The sequence below is a fragment of the Oncorhynchus clarkii genome, chromosome 25, assembly GCF_045791955.1.
Source record: "Oncorhynchus clarkii lewisi isolate Uvic-CL-2024 chromosome 25, UVic_Ocla_1.0, whole genome shotgun sequence".
Taxonomy (NCBI): domain Eukaryota; kingdom Metazoa; phylum Chordata; class Actinopteri; order Salmoniformes; family Salmonidae; genus Oncorhynchus; species Oncorhynchus clarkii.
Window position 1 is genome coordinate 17,422,043 of NC_092171.1, and position 18,253 is coordinate 17,440,295.

Here is an 18,253-nt window from a genome sequence, read left to right on the forward strand (position 1 = left end):
ATCCCACCCCCGAACTACTGCCCCAACCTTGGCCTCATCCCACCACTATTGTGTGCGTGGGTAGTAGCTCAGCTGCTCCCATTGTCTGCTCCAACTCCCAAGCACCTACTTTATGCACAGACAGACGACACTGCGGTGCTGGCCAGCCATCCACAGCACAAAGAAAATAAGGTCCTCTGAAGATCATTCATAAACACCCTGAACGGCCTCCTGTACAGTACCTCCCAGTAAATAAGGGCCCTCACACTGTAAACATTACTTCAGTTCTCAGGGATTTCACGTCACGATCTGTATGTCACTTCTGCACTAGGCCATCACGTATAGATTTCTATCTACATGAACCAAACCTGAGAATGGAAAGTATGGGCCATGTGATAAGGAATAACTGTGGATGTCAGGGCTGTGATGTGTACCCTTGAGTTTAATGATAGAATAGTGAAAACTTTCCTGGTAAATTTAGATGGTTTTTGACCTCTACAATACTCTGTTTTTATTTATTCCCCAGTTTACAGGCAGACTTGGGGGAAGTTGCGATGAAAGTTGTAAGTGTCCACCACCTCACAAGGCCAGCGGTGGGAGCCCTTGACCTCTGAACGGACTGCCAGGGACAGCTGGTGTGGCCCATGTTTATTTATTTATTTCTTAACAAAAGACAGGTGGTCAAACTTGAAAAGGGCACACACACACTCCCAGCAACAAACAGCTTGGTACAAACATCCAGTCTCGATTCTCTTATCAAGACACTCATCTGCGGCATAGAGATTATTTTCACTCGCAGACAAATCACCATCACATTGCTCTCATGGAGAGACAGTAACAATGAACTCACAAACACATTGTGGAAAGGCTCTCTGTTTTAACATTGTGATAAAATGATTTTTTCCCTCAGTTTATTTGTTCACATAATTGACTTGGTTACATTCAAGTTCCCTGACAATACATAAGTTACATTAAGAAGTTGAATATATGAAGGAGTGAATTAGTTAGACAGTAAACATAAAACATATCACTGGTGTTCAGTTCATGCTGGGGTTCCCTTGTTTGGAGTGACTCGTCCAGGGAGTGCCAAGACAGTGTGTCCTTGGTCCACTGCACAGCTGCCACTTACTCACACTCAATGACGCATATTTATAGCAGCAGTATCACTGGGCTCGGCGCTCGCACTCCGAGCACAGCTGGTCCCCAAAAGAATGGGTGAAAGACAAAGCCACACGCTTCCACTGCAGTTGATGTCCAAGTCTGTCCAGTCTTAGAAGGAAAACAGTGACCTGTTTCTTTAGAATACCAGAGGTAGGGGTGTGATGAAAACCTGGTCATCTCTCTACACCCATCGCAAGACCCTGACAGCTGCAGGTTCTCATTTTAAGGAGTGCTTTAACACAATGTCATTACAGAATTCAGAGAGAGCAAAGGGACAAGACCCCCAGCGGTGGCATCCACCTTTTAATTAACGGAATATTTCAAATAATTATTTTAGATGACATACAGACATGTACACTCTGCAATGTGTTTACTAGGACGGCTAGGATTTGACCCAAGTCTACTACTTTGAAAGGCTGTTTATGGCACACCAACTCCATCATCCCAGACACTCTAGACCTATTACAATTTGCATACCGCACCCAACAGATCCATAGACGACGCAATCTAAATTTCACTCCACACTGCCCTCACCTACGTAGATTGGAGGAATACTGTATGAGAATGTATTCAATGACTACAGCTCAGCGTTTAACAGTATAGTCCCCTCCAAGCTTGTCAGCAAGTTGGGGACCCTAGGACGAAATGCCTCGTTCTACAACTGGGTCATGGACTTCCTGACAGGCTAACCACAGGTGGTGAAGGTAAGCAACATCACCTCCGCCATGTTGACCCTCAACACGGGGGCCCCACAGGGGTGTGTGCTTAGTCCACTCCTGTACTCCCTGTTCACCCACGACTGCATGGCCACGCATGACTCCAACACCATCATCAAGTTTCCTGATGACATTACGGTGGTAGGCCTGATCACCAGTTATGATGAGACAGCCTAAAGGGAGGAAGTCAGTGACCTGAAAGTGTGGTGCCAGGACACAGCCTAGTCTCATAGGCTGGATGTAACTTTGTAAACATAAATCCGAGATACTCAAATTAGTATGACACACTACATGACCAAAAGTATGTGGACACCTGCTCGTCAAACATCTCATTCCATTATCATGGGCATTAATATGGAGTTGGTCCCCCCTTTGCTGCTATAACAGCTTCCACTCTTCTGGGAAGGCTTTCCACTAGATGTTGGAACATTGCTGCGGGGACTTGCTTCCATTTAGCCACAAGAGCATGCGTGGGGTCGGGCACTGATGTTGGGCGATTAGGCCTGGCTTGCAGTCGGCGTTCCAATTCATTCCAGAGGTGTACGATGGGTTTGAGGTCAGGGCTCTTCCACACTGATCTCGACAAACCATTTCTGTATGGGCCTCGCTTTGTACAGCATTATCATGCTGAAACTGGAAAGGGCCTTCCCAAAACTTTTGCCACAAAATTGGAAGCACAGAATCATCTAGAATGTCAATGTATGCTGTAGCGTTAAGATTTCCCTTCACTGGATCTATGGGGCCTAGCCCAAACCATGTAAAACAGCCCCAGACCATTAATTCCTGCTCCACCAAACTTTACAGTTGCCACTATGCAAAGTGGCAGGTAGCGTTCTCCTGGCATCCCCCAAACCCAGATTTGTCCGTCGGACTGCCAGATGGTGAAGCGTGATTCATCACTCCAGAGAATGCGTTTCCACTGCTCCAGAGTCCAATGGCAGCGAGCTTTACTTCACTGCAGCCGACGCATAGGCTGCTTGGCCATGGAAACCCATTTCATGAAGCTTCCAATTAAGAGTTCTTGTGCTTACGTTGCTGCCGAGAGTCAGTTTGGAACTCAGTAGTGAATGTTGCAATCGAGGACAGATTATCTTTATGCACTTCAGCACTCAGTCCCGTTCTGTGAGCTTGTGTGGACTATCACGCGCTGAGCTGTTGTTGCTCCTAGATGTTTCCACTTCACAATAACAGCACTTATAGTTGACCGGGGCAGCTCTAGCAGGACAGAAATTTGACAAACTGACTTGTTAGAAAGTTGGCATCCCATGACAGTGCCACGTTGAAAGTCACTGAGCTCTTCAGTAAGGCCATTCTACTGACAATGTTTGTCTATGGTGATTGCATGGCTGTGTGCTCAATTTTATACACATGTTAGGTGTGGCTGACATTGCCGAATCCACTAATTTGAAGAGGTGTACCACATACTTTTGGGTATAGTGTATGTAACGTTTGGTGTGTTTAAATAAGACAGATGGTTACTTAAGGCAACAATTAAAGTGGGGTGGTTGGTCTGGGTGGATAGGTAGGCATTTAACATGAATGTCTAGGAACCCGAGGGTTGCAAGCTCAAATCTCATCACAGACAATTTGAGCTGATTAGCAACTTTTCAAGTACTTACTACTTTTTAGCTACTTAGCATGTTAGCTAACCCTTCCCCTAAGCTTAACCCTTTTAGCTAACTCTTCCTCTAACCTTAACCCTTGAACCTAACTCCAAAACATAACCCTAACCCCTAGCCTAGCTAACATTAGCCACCTAGCTAGAATTCGTAAAATACAATATGTTACGAATTTGCTAAGCTTATGGTATGTTTTGCAAATTGTAACGTACAAATTGTAATTTGTAACATATCATTCAAAATGGGCGATGGACATCCACAAATGAATACATACCATACAAAATGTAACATACAGTATCATACTAAATTGAGTGTTTCAGATTTACGTATAGAATAATACGAAATGCTCTGAGATCAGGCTGCAGGACAACCTCTTCCTCGAAGTCAGTAAGACCAAGGAGCTGATCGTGGATTACAGGAAATGGAAGGTGCGATAGGAGGATGAAAAGATTTGTCATAAGCCCTCAAATACTCAAAAAGTTCTACAGCTACACCATTGAGAGCATCTTGACTGGCTGCATCACTGCTTGGTACAGCAACTGCACCACCCTCGATCTCATAGCGCTACAGAGGACAGCCCAGTACAAGAGGTGTGGACAGCCCAGTACATGACTGGGGCCGAGTTCCCTGCTATCCAGGACCTTTATATCAGGCGGTGTGAAAGGAAGGCCTGGAAAATTGTTAGACTTCAGCCACCCAAGCCATTGACTGTTCTCACTGCTTCCAAATGGCAAGCGGTACCTGAGCTAGTCTGACACCATAAGGCTCCTGAACAGCTTCTATCCCCAAGCCTTTAGATTTCGAATTAGCTAATAAAAAGGTTACTCGGACGACCCGCATCAACCTTTGTTTTTTGCACCGACTCTACTATGCACACTCACTATATGCATGCTCTTCCAGTGGTGGTCAGTGCCGTTTATGATTGGATTTTTTTTTTTTTTCATGAGCATGGTCTTATTTCTATTAGCTAGCATCCCTAACATAGCACCTCTCTGTTTGAGCAGGGTGTTCCAATAGGCTAAACTAGCTATTCTAATTTGCTAGCTAAGTAACGTTGTGTAACTGAAAGTTACTTCTTTAATTTTGGATAAAATGAATTTGTTAAAAACTGTTTAACTACGGTCTTTCTCTTTGAGTCAACTACTCACCACATTTTATGAACTGCAGTACTAGCTAGCTGTAGTTTATGCTTTAAATACTAGATTAGTTCTCTGATCCTTTGATTGGTTGGACAACATGTCAGTTCATGCTGCAATAGCTCTGATAGGTTGGAGGACGTCCTCCGGAGGTTGTCATAATTACTGTGTAAGTCTATTGAAGGGGGTGAGAACCATGAGCGTCCTAGGTTTTGTATTGAAGTCAGTGTACCCAGAGGAAGACAGAAGTGAACTGGTAGGTAGCCTAGTGGTTAGAGTGTTGGGCCAGTAACTGAAAAGTTTCCGGATCGAATCCCAGAGCTGACAAGGTAAAAAAATCTGTCGTCCTGGGCAAGGCAGTCAACCCACTATTCCCCGGGCGCCGTGGATGTTGATTATTGCAGCCCTCTGCACCGCTCTGATTCAGAGGGGCTGGGTTAAATGCATTCAGTTGTACAACTGACTAGGTTTCCCTCTGGCACCCTACAGAGTGCTGTTGAAGCTACTGTAGACCTTCGCAAAATAGTGTTTTAATCAATTATTTAGTACAGTTGTATCTAAAAATGTTAACTTTTTATATCTTTTACACATTTTATTTCATGGAATTCACTGAGGATGGTCCTCCACTGAGAAGCATCCTGTGAACTCTACACACACACTAACACCCACATTCATACGGACTGGACTCTATACACACACAAAATCAGGGCTCCCGAGTGGTGCAGCGGTCTAAGGCACTGCATCTCAGTGCTAGAGGTGTCACTACGGAGCCTGGTTTGATTCCAGGCTGTATCACAACCGGCCATGATTGGGAGTCCCATAGGGCTGCGCACAATTGGCCCAGCGTTGTTAGGGTTTGGTCAGGGTAGGCCGTCATTGTAAATAAGAATTTGTTCTAAACTGACTTAACTAGTTAAATGGTTAAATAAAAATCTACGCTGCTACTACTCTGTTTATATATCCTGATGCCTAGTAACCTGATACATATCTTATCCTACCACTCCAGTATCCCTGCACATTGTAAATGTGGTATCGTCACTGACCCTGGAACTGCTTACTTTCTCGTGTTCGTCTTATTTCTATCTATCATGTCTTTTTGTTCTACATGAATTCATTTTTTTATTGCTACTGATATTATTGGGAAAGCGTAAGCAAGGCATTTCACTGTACTTGTGCACATGACAAAAACCTGAAACTTGTTCTGAAGTCCTGTGGAGTGTACATGCCCTACAACCTCAGCAGCCTATTTCCAGTGATGTGTAGCTAGTTTAAGATTTAATTTCCAACAAATGTGCTTTGACTGATGGACGCCTGGCCACCCAGCAGCTGTCTGCCTGCTCACCCAACCAGAACTGCTCTTGGACACAAACTGCAGAGATCCCCATAGACCAGAGCCACAACTGACCTGTGGAGCATTGGTGTGACTCATGTTCAAATGCCTGTTTTGAAAGGACTCCAGTATAATCTCATAACAAATACCTGTAGCTAATACATAGGGATATGAGTCATAGGCTAGGACCTAGTGTTCACCTATTCAGAAAAAAACAAGTCTCCAATGAGTCCCCTACTCCAGAAACGCTTGAGGTAAACTTAAAAAAGGATTCGATGGGTAAAAACCCATTCGGAAGTAGCATCACTGTGTCCTCTGATAGGCCAGATGGAATTTTCACCATATTGCTTACCTATCCAATCCATTCAAATGTACACGTTTCATTCCCGCAGACACTTGGCCCTCCGTGGATTGAGTTGGACACATGGTCTCTGGGTTGTTTCTGGACAGGGCCTGGGTGACATGACAATCCTGTTTGACTGGTAATCTGCACTTCCGGGTATGTCCACAACCGAGAACAATTATCCACGGAGCATAATACACGACCCCGAAATCTATAAGTGATGAGCCAAGAAAAAGTGATGACTACAACAGCAGTGTATTTAGCCAAGTCACAGGAATCTTTTACCAGCTTATGTCTGAATCAAACCATGATATATGCTGCCACCTGCTGCTGTGATAGATTACTACTTGGTAGAACAACCTTGTTTCAAACATTCAATTATGTAGCCTGCTACACAAACTTTGCACTACCTCCACTTCCCTTATGGGCAGCATGAGTCATTCATGATTGAAATTAAACACAGAGATATGAGAAGATATGACAAGCAAAGTAGCAAACAAGGAAAGCGTCCAAGTATTTATTCCACAAACATAGCAAAATACATATATACAAAAACACAGTTGGATCATGGTTAACATTTAAAAAAATAAGCATAAACATGTATAACAATTTAGAGTTAAGAATATTTAATGTAAAATTAAAACATTCAAGCGTAATGCTTAATTTTCTCCATGGCCAGTTGTTGATTACGATGAGCAGCCGCAGCACAGTACTTGCTCATACTGGCCACTGTAACTGAAGAAGAGGATACAGAGAAAACAATGAGTAACAAGCAAAGTAAAGTGGAATAAAACATAATTATTATTATTTTTTTTTTAAACAGGCGACCTCTCAATGTACGTGCGCTCTGCACTGCTTGCTTAATAAAATATGCTGCATACTATTCTGCCGTACCAAGCAAAAAGGCAGTAGCTGCTCATTTGGCCGAAAATGAGTTATTTATTGTAGTAAAAATGACTATATGCTTAGTCATGTGGACAAGTATCCTACCTCGTATTGTGTTTCGGATAAAATGGGGGTCATGTTAAAATTAACTGTATAAAGATACTGTGAAACCAAGGTAAATAAAAGCCATTTTCTCAGTTCCATGCTATGAGCAGTTAGTGCATTTTTTCTTGTTTGGGCAGTATTGTAGAGATTCTCAGACAGTTAGATGCCTGTTATATAGGTTGTCAGTGCACATTTACCCAGTTACACAGGGTTTAGCAAGGTCCAGTCTGCCAGTCAACCTGCTGTCTGCCAACCACAGGAATGCCTGAAATGTTTGTGCCAGGAGTCCTTGTGGTTGGGCATGGCAGGTTCCGTTATATGACTATGCTGTCTATTGTATGTCCTGACAAAGTGAGCTACCTGTTGATTTTATTACAGGTTTATTTGGCGTAGGCTACAGCCATACAGTATCCTGTGAGTGTTGAGGAAAAACTGTTTTATTTCAGTCGAGAACTCAATCTTCTATTCTGTACATGATCTAATGTAGGACTTTGAGGTCCTTACACTATGGTAGTGGAATAGCAGTAGATGCTCTGCTTGCTGATTTTACCCAACTCAGAAGAGATGCTCACTCTGACCAGAGTAAAATCGGATGAAAGGAGAAGGGCGAGGAGTGTCACTTACTCGATGACGGTGCAGACAGAGCAACAGGGGCTGGAGCAGTTGGAGCACTGCTGGATGCAGGAGGGGCAGGCTGGGCGGTCACACTGGGAGCACTGCCTCCTGGTCCTCTGGGCCTTCTGACATACACAGCTGCCCTTTGAAACCAACACAGCACCTGAGACAACCACACAGTCGGTTGTCAGAGACTTCCAAGTTCCCAGTCGTCTTGAACGTGGCATAAAGCAAAGGTGTCAAACTCATTACACAGAGGACCAGGTGTCTGCTGGGATCACACTCCTCCCTTGTACTTGATCTATAAATTAAGGTCACCGATTAGTTAGAAACTCCTCACCTGGATGTTTAGCTCAATTGGACACAAATTGAAAATAAATAACTAACTAGCCGGTGGCGGCCGCTGATTTGCTGAATACGAGGTGGTTGTGGGTTTGCAACAAAGCAGCATGACAGAAATATGAAAAGTTTTCAAACTGCTAGTTTCTATGAGAAGATAACTAAAAATGAAATGTGCATTTGAACAGCATAAATACACCCATTTCACTTTTGCATGTCAAAATCCCAATGACCACTTCTGCACATGCTGCCACTGTTTTGAGCAGAGTACACTATGAAAACGAGCAGCCAGCTCACGTCACAAACACACCAGGGAGAAAGTAACAAGCCTGCCGATGCGCCCGTGGCTCACAGCAGTCTAAGGCACGGCATCTCAGTGCTAAAGCATAATTGGCCCAGTGTCATCCGGGTTAGGGTTTGGCCGGGGTATGCAGTCTTTGTAAATAAGAATTTGTTCTTAACGGGCTTGCCTAGTTATTGGAGGTGTACCTGTGGATGTATTTCAAGGCCTACCTTCAAACTAGTACGCAAGTATAAACACCATGGGACCACGCGGCCGTCATAACGCTCAGGAAGGAGAAGCGTTCTGTCTCCTAGAGATGAACGTACTTTGGTGCGAGAAGTGCAAATCAATCCCAGAACAACAGCAAAGGACCTTGTGAAGATGCTGGAGGAAACGGGTACAAAAGTATCTATATCCAGAGTAAACCGAGTCCTATATCGACATAACCTGAAAGGCCGCTCAGCAAGGAAGAAGCCACTGCTCCAAAACCGCCATAAAAAGCCAGACTACGGTTTGCAACTGCACATGACAAAGATCGTACTTTTTGGAGAACTGTCCTCTGGTCTGATGAAACAAAAATAGAACTGTTTGGCCATAATGACTATCGTTATGTTTGGAGGAGAAAGGGGAGGCTTGCAACGCTTCCCAACTGTGAAGCACGGAGGTAGCAGCATCATGTTGTGGGGGTGCTTTGCTGCAAGAGAGACTGGTGCACTTCACAAAATAGATGGCATCATGAAGGAGGAAAATGATGTGGATATATTGAAGCAACATCTCAAGACATCAGTCAAAGTTGCGGCAAATGGCTTAAGGACAACAAAGTCAAGGTATTGGAGTGGCCATCACAAAGCCCTGACCTCAATCCTATAGAACATTTCTTGGCAGAACTAAAAAAAAAGCGTGTGCGAGCAAGGAGGCCTACAAACCTGACTCAGTTACACCAGCTCTGTCAGGAGGAATGGAACAAAATTCACCCAAGTTATTGTGGGAAGCTTGTGGAGGGCTACCCCAAACTTTTGACCCAAGTTAAACAATTTAAAGGCAATGCTACCAAATACGAATTGAGTGTATGTAAACTTCTAACCCACTGGGAATGTGATGAAAGAAATATAAATAAATAAATGCTGAAATAATTCTCTACTATTATTCTGTCATTTCACATTCTTAAAATAAAGTGGTGATCCTAACTGACCTAAAACTGGGAGGTTTTACTATAATTAAATGTCAGGAATTGTGAAACTGAGTTTAAATGTATTTGGCTAAGGTGTAAACTTCCAACTTCAACTGTGTGTGTGTGTATAAAAAATAACACATTTTTTGACCAATCACAAGTGAGGCACCACCCCTAACTCACTAATGGGTGGGCCACTACTGAAACCAGCAGACACTCTGCCCTTCATTTAATGAGTTTGACACCCCTGTACTAAAAAGAGTAATCATTTTCTGAATTGAAGACGGAACAATGATTTCAATTCTGACTGGAATGGTTTCCCTTCAGCCCATTCTCAGATTCGGGTGAAGGTTGCAATTCACCTGAGGAGATTATTACCTTGGACACGTGTAAGTCTGCCATCCTGTCCAATCAGTGTCTGTCCCCTCAGTAGTGTCCGGCTCACGTCAGGTGTCACACCTGGCCCCGAAGACTGTATCGTTGAGCACTTCTCCTTATCTATATTCCAGATTTTCCCCATGACAGCTTTAGTACCATTGAAGAGCAGGGTCTTTGTCTTTTCTGGAAGAGAGAGGCAGAGATAAGCAAACAGCAGCTGAAACAGTTTGTGCATATATTCTGATGTTTTGGACTTCGGCAAGGGTTTTTTCAGGTGGTCGGGTACACGTTTTAATCTAGGCAAGCCCAAATCGGTAGCCGAAGTCTACGCACCCTTGTTGGCCATTGGTCAACAGTAGAGATTCTTCAATAAACTGCCTGTTGTCATTCAACGAGGGACAACTCGTCCTCATGCACATTTTTTCCCCACATACTGCACCAAACATTCGTGTCAGATGAAAAATTGCATGACTAAGATCTTGTCTGCAAAAACATCAAAATTGACAAATTTATCTTAGATTAATTCTGACTATTTTGAGGAAGTGTATACTGGCTATGGCATTTCAAAATGGATAAACAGAACCATTGCCACTTTCTCATTTTTCAAGTGAAGGTCTTCAGGGATATGCGAGCACACTAGTTCGGGTCGCCTAGCACTGCACCAGCAGAACTGAAGCATGCTGACATCTTAATATGCCCAGAAGCGGTCTTCTGACTAGGTGACAATTAAAACACCATAATTAGGGGTGTTAGGTTATGCGACAAACAATGGACGCTTTCAGATAATTCTACAAAAAAACAGCAGTAGACAAAACAGGATTGTCAAAATACATCAATCAATGGAAAATATGAAAATGGTAGTTGTTACCCATGTCTACAAATTTACACAATATAAGAGTCCAAATGGAAACCAAGTGCCGTGCTAAGAAATTTCAATTGCGGGACAGCCCTTTTTGTGAAACCTGCAAAATCAGTGTGTTCATTTATGCTCTTCGCGGAAGGTATTCCTCAACCTGCCAGAGTAAGATCGATTTGACATTGTATTGCTAAGAAGTATTGGAAAGTCCTGAGGGTGTTTCACGGTCATCGGATGTCCATTGACTGAAATATAAGGTAAAACATTTTTCGGCTCCGTCATTGCATTTTTTCTATCAGACATGAAAGAAAAAAAAAACAGGTTACAAAGTAGTTTCAAAGCTACATTTTGATGTATGGGTTGTCAGGGATTGGTCCAAATTCACTTTCCGCAAACCCCATTTCCATGAATGAGCGCTAGTTTGCTAGCTGTGTGGGCAACTGTGGAAATAGGGAGCGCTGCGCAGCATTGGCTTTATTGTGCCAGAGGAGAACTGTGTGACTGATGGTTTTATTCTTTCAAGTGAAAAGTAACAGAATTCAGTGGCTACAGTTCTACAAACGATAAAAGCATAGATAAATACCAGTGAACTGAAAATGTGTCCCATCTGGCTAACAGGCAGCTCACCCGCTCCTGAGACTAGGCTAATTATTTGCTGGGAAAAGTGCAGTTCATCCTCCCATCACAGGTAGAGGTCGACCGATTAATCGGAATGGCCGAATAATTAGGGCCGACTTGAAGTTCTCATAACAATCAGAAGTCGGTATTTTTGGACACCGGTCAGATTTTTTTTTTTTACACCTTTATTTAACGAGGCAAGTCAGTTAACTTCTTACGGCTGCAATCCCGTTAACGGGATCGATATGACAGCCAGTGAAAGTACAGGGCGCCAAATTCAAAACAGAAATCTTATAAAATTCCTCAAACATACATGTATCTTACACCGTTTTAAAGGTAATCTTGTTGTTAATCCCACCAGTGTCCGATTTAAATTATGCTTTACAGCGAAAGCACCACAAACGATTATGTTAGGTCACCACCAAGCCACAGAATAAACACAGCCATTTTCCCAGCCAAAGATAGGAGTCAAAAAAAGCACAAAGATAAAATTAATCACTAACCTTTGATGATCTTCATCAGATGACACTCATAGGACTTCATGTATGTTACGTTTGATAAAGTTCACATTTATATAAAAAAATCTGAGTTTACATTGGCGCGTTACGTTAAGTAGTTCTAAATCATGCTGTGATATTGCAGAGCCACATCAATTTATAGAAATACTCATAAACATTGATGAAGATAAGACTATTTATTATACATGGAACTTTAGATAAACTTCTCCTTAATGAAACCGCTGTGTCAGATTTTTTTTTTAACTTTACGGAGAAAGCAAACCATGCAATAATCTGAGTACAGCCTTTAGACAACAAAGCAGCCAAAAAGATACCCGCCATATTGGGTAGTCAACATTACTCAGAAATAGCATTTTAAATATTCACTTACCTTTGATGATCTTCCTCAGAATGCACTCCCAGGAATCCCAGTTCCACCATAAATGTTTTGATTTGTTCGATAATGTCCATCAGTTATGTCCAAATATCTTCTTTTGTTAGGGCGTTTGGTAAACAAATACAAAAGCGCGTTCAGGTCGCGCCAAACGAAAAGTTCAAAAAGTTCCGTTACAGCCCGTAGAAACATGCCAACCTAAGTATGGAATCAATCTTTAGGATGTTTTTAACATAAAACTTCATTAATGTTCCAACCAGACAATTCCTTTGTCTGCACAAATGAAGTGGAACGTAGCTACCTTTCACGTGAGCGCGCCAGACCGAGGCTGTGGCACTGCCAGACCACTCACTCAAAGAGCCCTTATTAGCCCCTCCTTTAGAGTAGAATCCTCAAAACAGGTTCCAAATACTGTTGACATCTAGTGGAAGCCTTGGGAAGTGAAACATAACCAATATCACCCTGTATCACCCTGTATCTTCAATAGGGGCTGAGTTGAAAAACTACAAACCTCAGATTTCCCACTTCCTGGTTGGATTTCTCTCAGGTTTTCACCTGCCATATGAGTTCTGTTATATTCAGACATCATTCAAACAGTTTTAGAAACTTCAGAGTGTTGTCTATCCAAATCTAATAATAATATGCATATCTTAGCTTCTGGCCCTGAGTAGCAGGCAGTTCACTCTGGGCACCTTATTCATCCAAGCTACTCAATACTGCCCCCTGGCCATAAGAAGTTAACTGCCTTGTTCAGGGGCAGAATGACAGATTTTTACCTTATCAGCTCGGGGATTAAATCTTGCAACGCTCTAACCATCTGCCTCTCATTGCACTCCACGAGGAGCCTGCCTGTTACGCAAATGCAGTAAGAAGCAAAGGTAAGTTGCTAGCTAGCATAAAAACTTATCATAATCACCAGTTATACATGGTTGATGATATTACTAGTTTATCTAGCGTGTCCTGCATTGCATATAATCGATGCGGTGCGCATTCGCGAAATAGAACTGTCGTTGCTCCAACGTGTACCTAACCATAAACATCAATGCCTTTCTTAAAATCAATACACAAGTATATATTTTTTAAACCTGTACTTTTAGTTAATATTGCCTGCTAACATGCATTTCTTTTAACTAGCGAAATTGTGTCACTTTTCTTGCAACAGAGTCAGGGTATATGCAGCAGTTTTGGCCGCCTGGCTCTTTGCAATCTGTGTGAAGAATATTTCTTCCTAACAAAGACAGCCAACTTCGCCAAACAGGGGATGATTTAACAAAAGCGCATTTGCGGAAAAAATGCACAATCATTGCACGACTGTACCTAACCATAATCATCAATGCCTTTCCTAAAATCAATACAGAGAGAAGCAAGGCCGATAAACCTGACTCAGTTACACCAGCTCTGTCCGGAGGAATTGGACAAAATTCACCCAACTTATTGTGGGAAGCTTGTGGAAGGCTACCCAAAACATGTCACCCAAGTTAAACAATGCTACCAAATACTAATTGAGTGCATGTAAACTTTGGGTAAGGTGTATGTAAACTTCCGACCTCAACTGTATGCTATGATGCTGGTAAAGTTTCCTCGCGCACCTACGGTGCTGGTCAGAAAAAGAAAGCTAGCTAGCTCGTGGATGCAAACAAATGTTCTTCCCCAAAAACATAGCAAAACAATCTGTTTCAGTAGCTATATAGTTAGCTAGGTGTCATCATCTAAAAAATATACCAAATTACAAGACAGTTCTTATTTGATTAAATGGTGGTCAGACCCATCTGTGAAGCTGGCCACAATAAGGATTAGCCACAATAGTGGACTGTGAGGTTAGTCTTCAAAATAAAAGTATGTCATCGACAGTAATGCAAATTATTACATATAGTAGAATCATGCCATATTTGAATAGATCATCCTAAACGAGGATAGATAGATAGAGAAAGAGAAATAAAAATCAACAAATGTCAATTTGTTAATGTGACAAAAATCTGTTGAAATCACACTGGATGTATTATACTTTAGAATTGCATTGGGGGCATACTTATTTCACTGTACAGCCTCAACTATGGATTATGGATCAATGACATGGGGTATCAGACTCCTCAGTGACACCCAGAGAACATTAGCGTCGTAGCTCTTATTGAGAGACTCTGAAACAACTGAATTGAGACACATTTGTCGTCAACCTGTGTGTATTAAACACTAATCCTGAGGAAAAATAGTATTGCGTGGACGTTTAAGAATCTGAAACCTGAGGAGGATGTAGGGGAAAAAAATATATTGGGTATTGAGTAGACTGATACCCCATTTCATTGATCACCAATCCTTAGGTAACGCTGTATAGTGCAATATGTCAACACACACAATAGGCCGACTGGGGAGGTGATTTCACAGTCACGCAACAAGAGCTACAACGCAAATATTTGTGTAAGCTCTTCAGTGGGGTTCTGTGGGTGTCACCGAGTAGATTCATACCCAATTTCATTGCTTCACATTACAACCTTGTTTAATATTATATAGTCTAAATATGGCATGATTCCACCAATTGTAACCTTCTGCAACACTTTCAAAATAACTTTAATTTTGAAGGCAAACAGCAAATTCCAAGATTGTGCCTAATCCTTATTGTGGCTAGCTTCACAACACATAACCCGGTCGAGCCTCACTAGCCAGATGAAGCTAGCTGGCTGCTTATAACGTTAGCTTTTGGCAGGTTTAAGTAGCTGGCTAGCTATTTATTTTCATGAACTGATGTTCAATTTTAATAGGCGAACAACAATACTTACTCACAATGATTCCAGCTGCTACCCAATGTTTATTATCCATGCACAGTCACTTCACCCCCACCTACATATACCAGTTACCTCAACTAACCTGTACCCCTGCACACTGACTTGGTACCTGTGCCCCCTATATATAGGCTCGTTATCCTTTTTGTGCTATTTTTATTATTACTTTTATTTTACTTGGTGAAGATTCTTAACTCTTCTTGACCTGCATTGTTGGGTTAGGGGCTTGTAAGTAAGCATTTCAAGGTGAATTCTACACTTAAAATTTGATTTGAAATCATTGCTAAAAATAATGAAAATAACTACTGGTCATTGTTTTCAGGCTGGTTGTATTGGTGCTAGCTAGCTACCAAGCTAAAGCTAGCTAGCTACCCCAGAAGTTGCAGTCAAACAAATAAATAGTTCATTACCAGCGCAGTATTGCAAAAACATCATTTGTGGCCGGTGTTCGCAAACTTTTTTGAACAGCTTTGACAGTGCTACTGACGCGCTTGGCTTGCACGTGCAAATTCAAAACACACAACATTCTATAATAGAACCGTGTTATTTGATGTGGCAAATTAAAAGCTTATTTAACGTGTCAAATAGTGTTAATTGACGTATATCTTTTTTGACAAAGACCCAAACGGCGTTCCATAGTATGTTGTGAAGCTAATAGCAGTGACGCTATTACCGTGTAATTCCGGTAGGGCAACATCTGAAAAATAGCTCACTTAGTACTGTGTACCGGTGCTTGACCAGTCGTGAAAGCCAACATCACCCACGATAGATAACGGTTGATTGTCAACGGCAATGAATTCCATTACCTCGATTCACACAGCAGACATTGTGGGCTAGGGTAGGAATGCTGCGTTGCACGTGTAGTAGCACAACATTTTACGCATTGTCTTTACATCATGTACCTATGTTATAAAGGTATGCACATCAGCTTTGACATTGGTTTTGCACATCGGCATTAAACTAGACCTCGGGCCAATACCGATGTTGGATTTTTAGCTAATATCGGCCGATTCCCAGAAGTTCACTGATATGTTGTGCATCCCTAAAAATAACATTACAACCTAACCCAACTCGGGCGTAGACCTACCTTAGTTTCTTTCTATGTTAGACTTATTTGGTACTCTAGTCCTAATCAGTTGGGCTATTGAATACAACATAACTGGTAAATAGGAACCCATCTTTTTGTGCATGCGTGGCACCTTACTGCTCAGTGTAGACTCCCAGTTCCGCATAAAACATCAATATATATTAACAATATGACAACCTAATTTTAAATTAATGAGTACATTTTTTTTTTTAGTTCTTAAGACTGGTAATATGCTAATATCTAATTTGCATACAGTAGTATAAATGTTTTCTAATTTTCATAAATTGTTACAAACTCAGTTTAGCATATAGCATGAAGATCTGATCATTTACCACCCTACTATAAATTAGTCTTAAATGACTAATGATGTATCCCGTACTGCCTTATTTGCATATTAATTTAATAAATTGTACTTTCATTTGAATCTGTGTTCTACATCAGCCCTGAAAATGTCATATCAATATGACCACCCTCTCTTTTAAAATATTGGACAAAACATGTTGAATCCTGACAGTGACCTGTCCGTGACCCTTTGGACCTCCTCCGATTGCTTAAAAATAAGAAATGAAAGAAATGTTGATTCCCAACGACCTAACATAGCCTAGCTATGCTTTCTGGCTAGTTACTAAATCAAACATCCCTAGTAGCAAGCTAGCATCATACACACAAAAGCTTCTTTCCCTAAAGATGTGTACAAACATATTTACATCCATGTTAGTTAGCATTTGATCATTTGTCAAGAAAATCCATCCACCTGACAGGTGTGGCATATCAAAAAGCTGATTAAACAGCGTGATCATTACACAGGTGCACCTTGTGCTGGGGACAATAAAAGGCCACTAAAAATGTGCAGTTGTGTCACACCACAGATGTATGTTCTCTCAATGTGATACAATCGGCATCCTGACTGCAGGGATGTCCAACAGAGCTGTTGCCAGAGAATTTAATGTTCAGTTCTCTACCATACGCCCCTCCAACACCGTTTTAGAGAATTTGGCAGCATGTACAATCGGCCTTACAACCACAGACTGATTGGTTGGGCCTGGCTCCCAAGTGGGTGGGCCTATGCCCTCTCAGGACCACCCAAGGCTGCGCCCCTACCCAGTTATGTAAAATCCATAGATTCCTTATATGAACTGTAACTCAGAAGAAAAAAATAGATTAGAAATTGTTGCGTTTATAGTTTAACTGTACAGGATATTTCTGTAACGTTTGTGGCTAACGTTACCTGGAAATAGTCAAAGGCTAAAACAAGCTACATGTAATGCCTGTCGTGAGTGGATATAGCCACCTAGCTAAATTATCAAGTAATAAATGGACATTAACATTTGGTGTAGGTAGTTAGCTGTTGTAAACTACCTAGCCAATGTTAGCTAGCTCGTTTTTACCGCTAGCTAAACAACAGCACATGGAGTAGGGCCAGCTAATGTTAGTTAGCTAACAGCCAGCCAGTTATTTAAGACAGCAAACCTTACCGTAGATTTCTTGTCTGTACTTGTCCCCATATACGCCGTGATTATTAAACTCCTGTTGTCCAATGTGAATTTTATACTGCGATGAGAAAGATTCAGCAAAAGGATAAGATCTTTTAGGCATTTTTTTGGCGAAGAACGTGCATCTAAACATAAAATTGCTTGCGGAGCAACGACGGGAAAATACTCACTTGCCTGCGAACTAACCAATCCGACCATTGATCTCTTATCACGTGACTGTCTGATTTTGATTACTCATACCAAGTGTTTTTATTATTTTATTTAACTAGGCAAGTCATGTGCCAGTGTTTGAATATTTATGTTGCAGCACGATTATTGTGGATAGTCAGATTCATATAAAAGTATGTTTAAAACGTTTACATGCTTTGCAAAAAGAACGTTTTCTCTTATAGTCCTGTTCATATGGACACATCTGAAATCAGGCTACTGATGCGTCTTTTGATAAATGCAGAAAATCTCAAAATAAACGTT

General features: G+C 41.7%; 1 protein-coding gene across 1 annotated transcript; it reads right to left on the minus strand.

The window, feature by feature from the left end:
• Positions 1 to 6,776: 6,776 nt before the first annotated feature.
• Positions 6,777 to 17,943, minus strand: LOC139384198 (apoptosis regulatory protein Siva-like). Its single transcript, XM_071128921.1, has 4 exons — positions 17,765 to 17,943; positions 10,061 to 10,243; positions 7,899 to 8,052; positions 6,777 to 7,019 (listed from the first exon to the last, which is right to left on the minus strand). Exons 1-4 carry the CDS (start codon positions 17,913 to 17,915, stop codon positions 6,971 to 6,973), a joined length of 537 nt encoding a protein of 178 aa, XP_070985022.1. The 5' UTR covers positions 17,916 to 17,943; the 3' UTR covers positions 6,777 to 6,970.
• Positions 17,944 to 18,253: the final 310 nt, after the last annotated feature.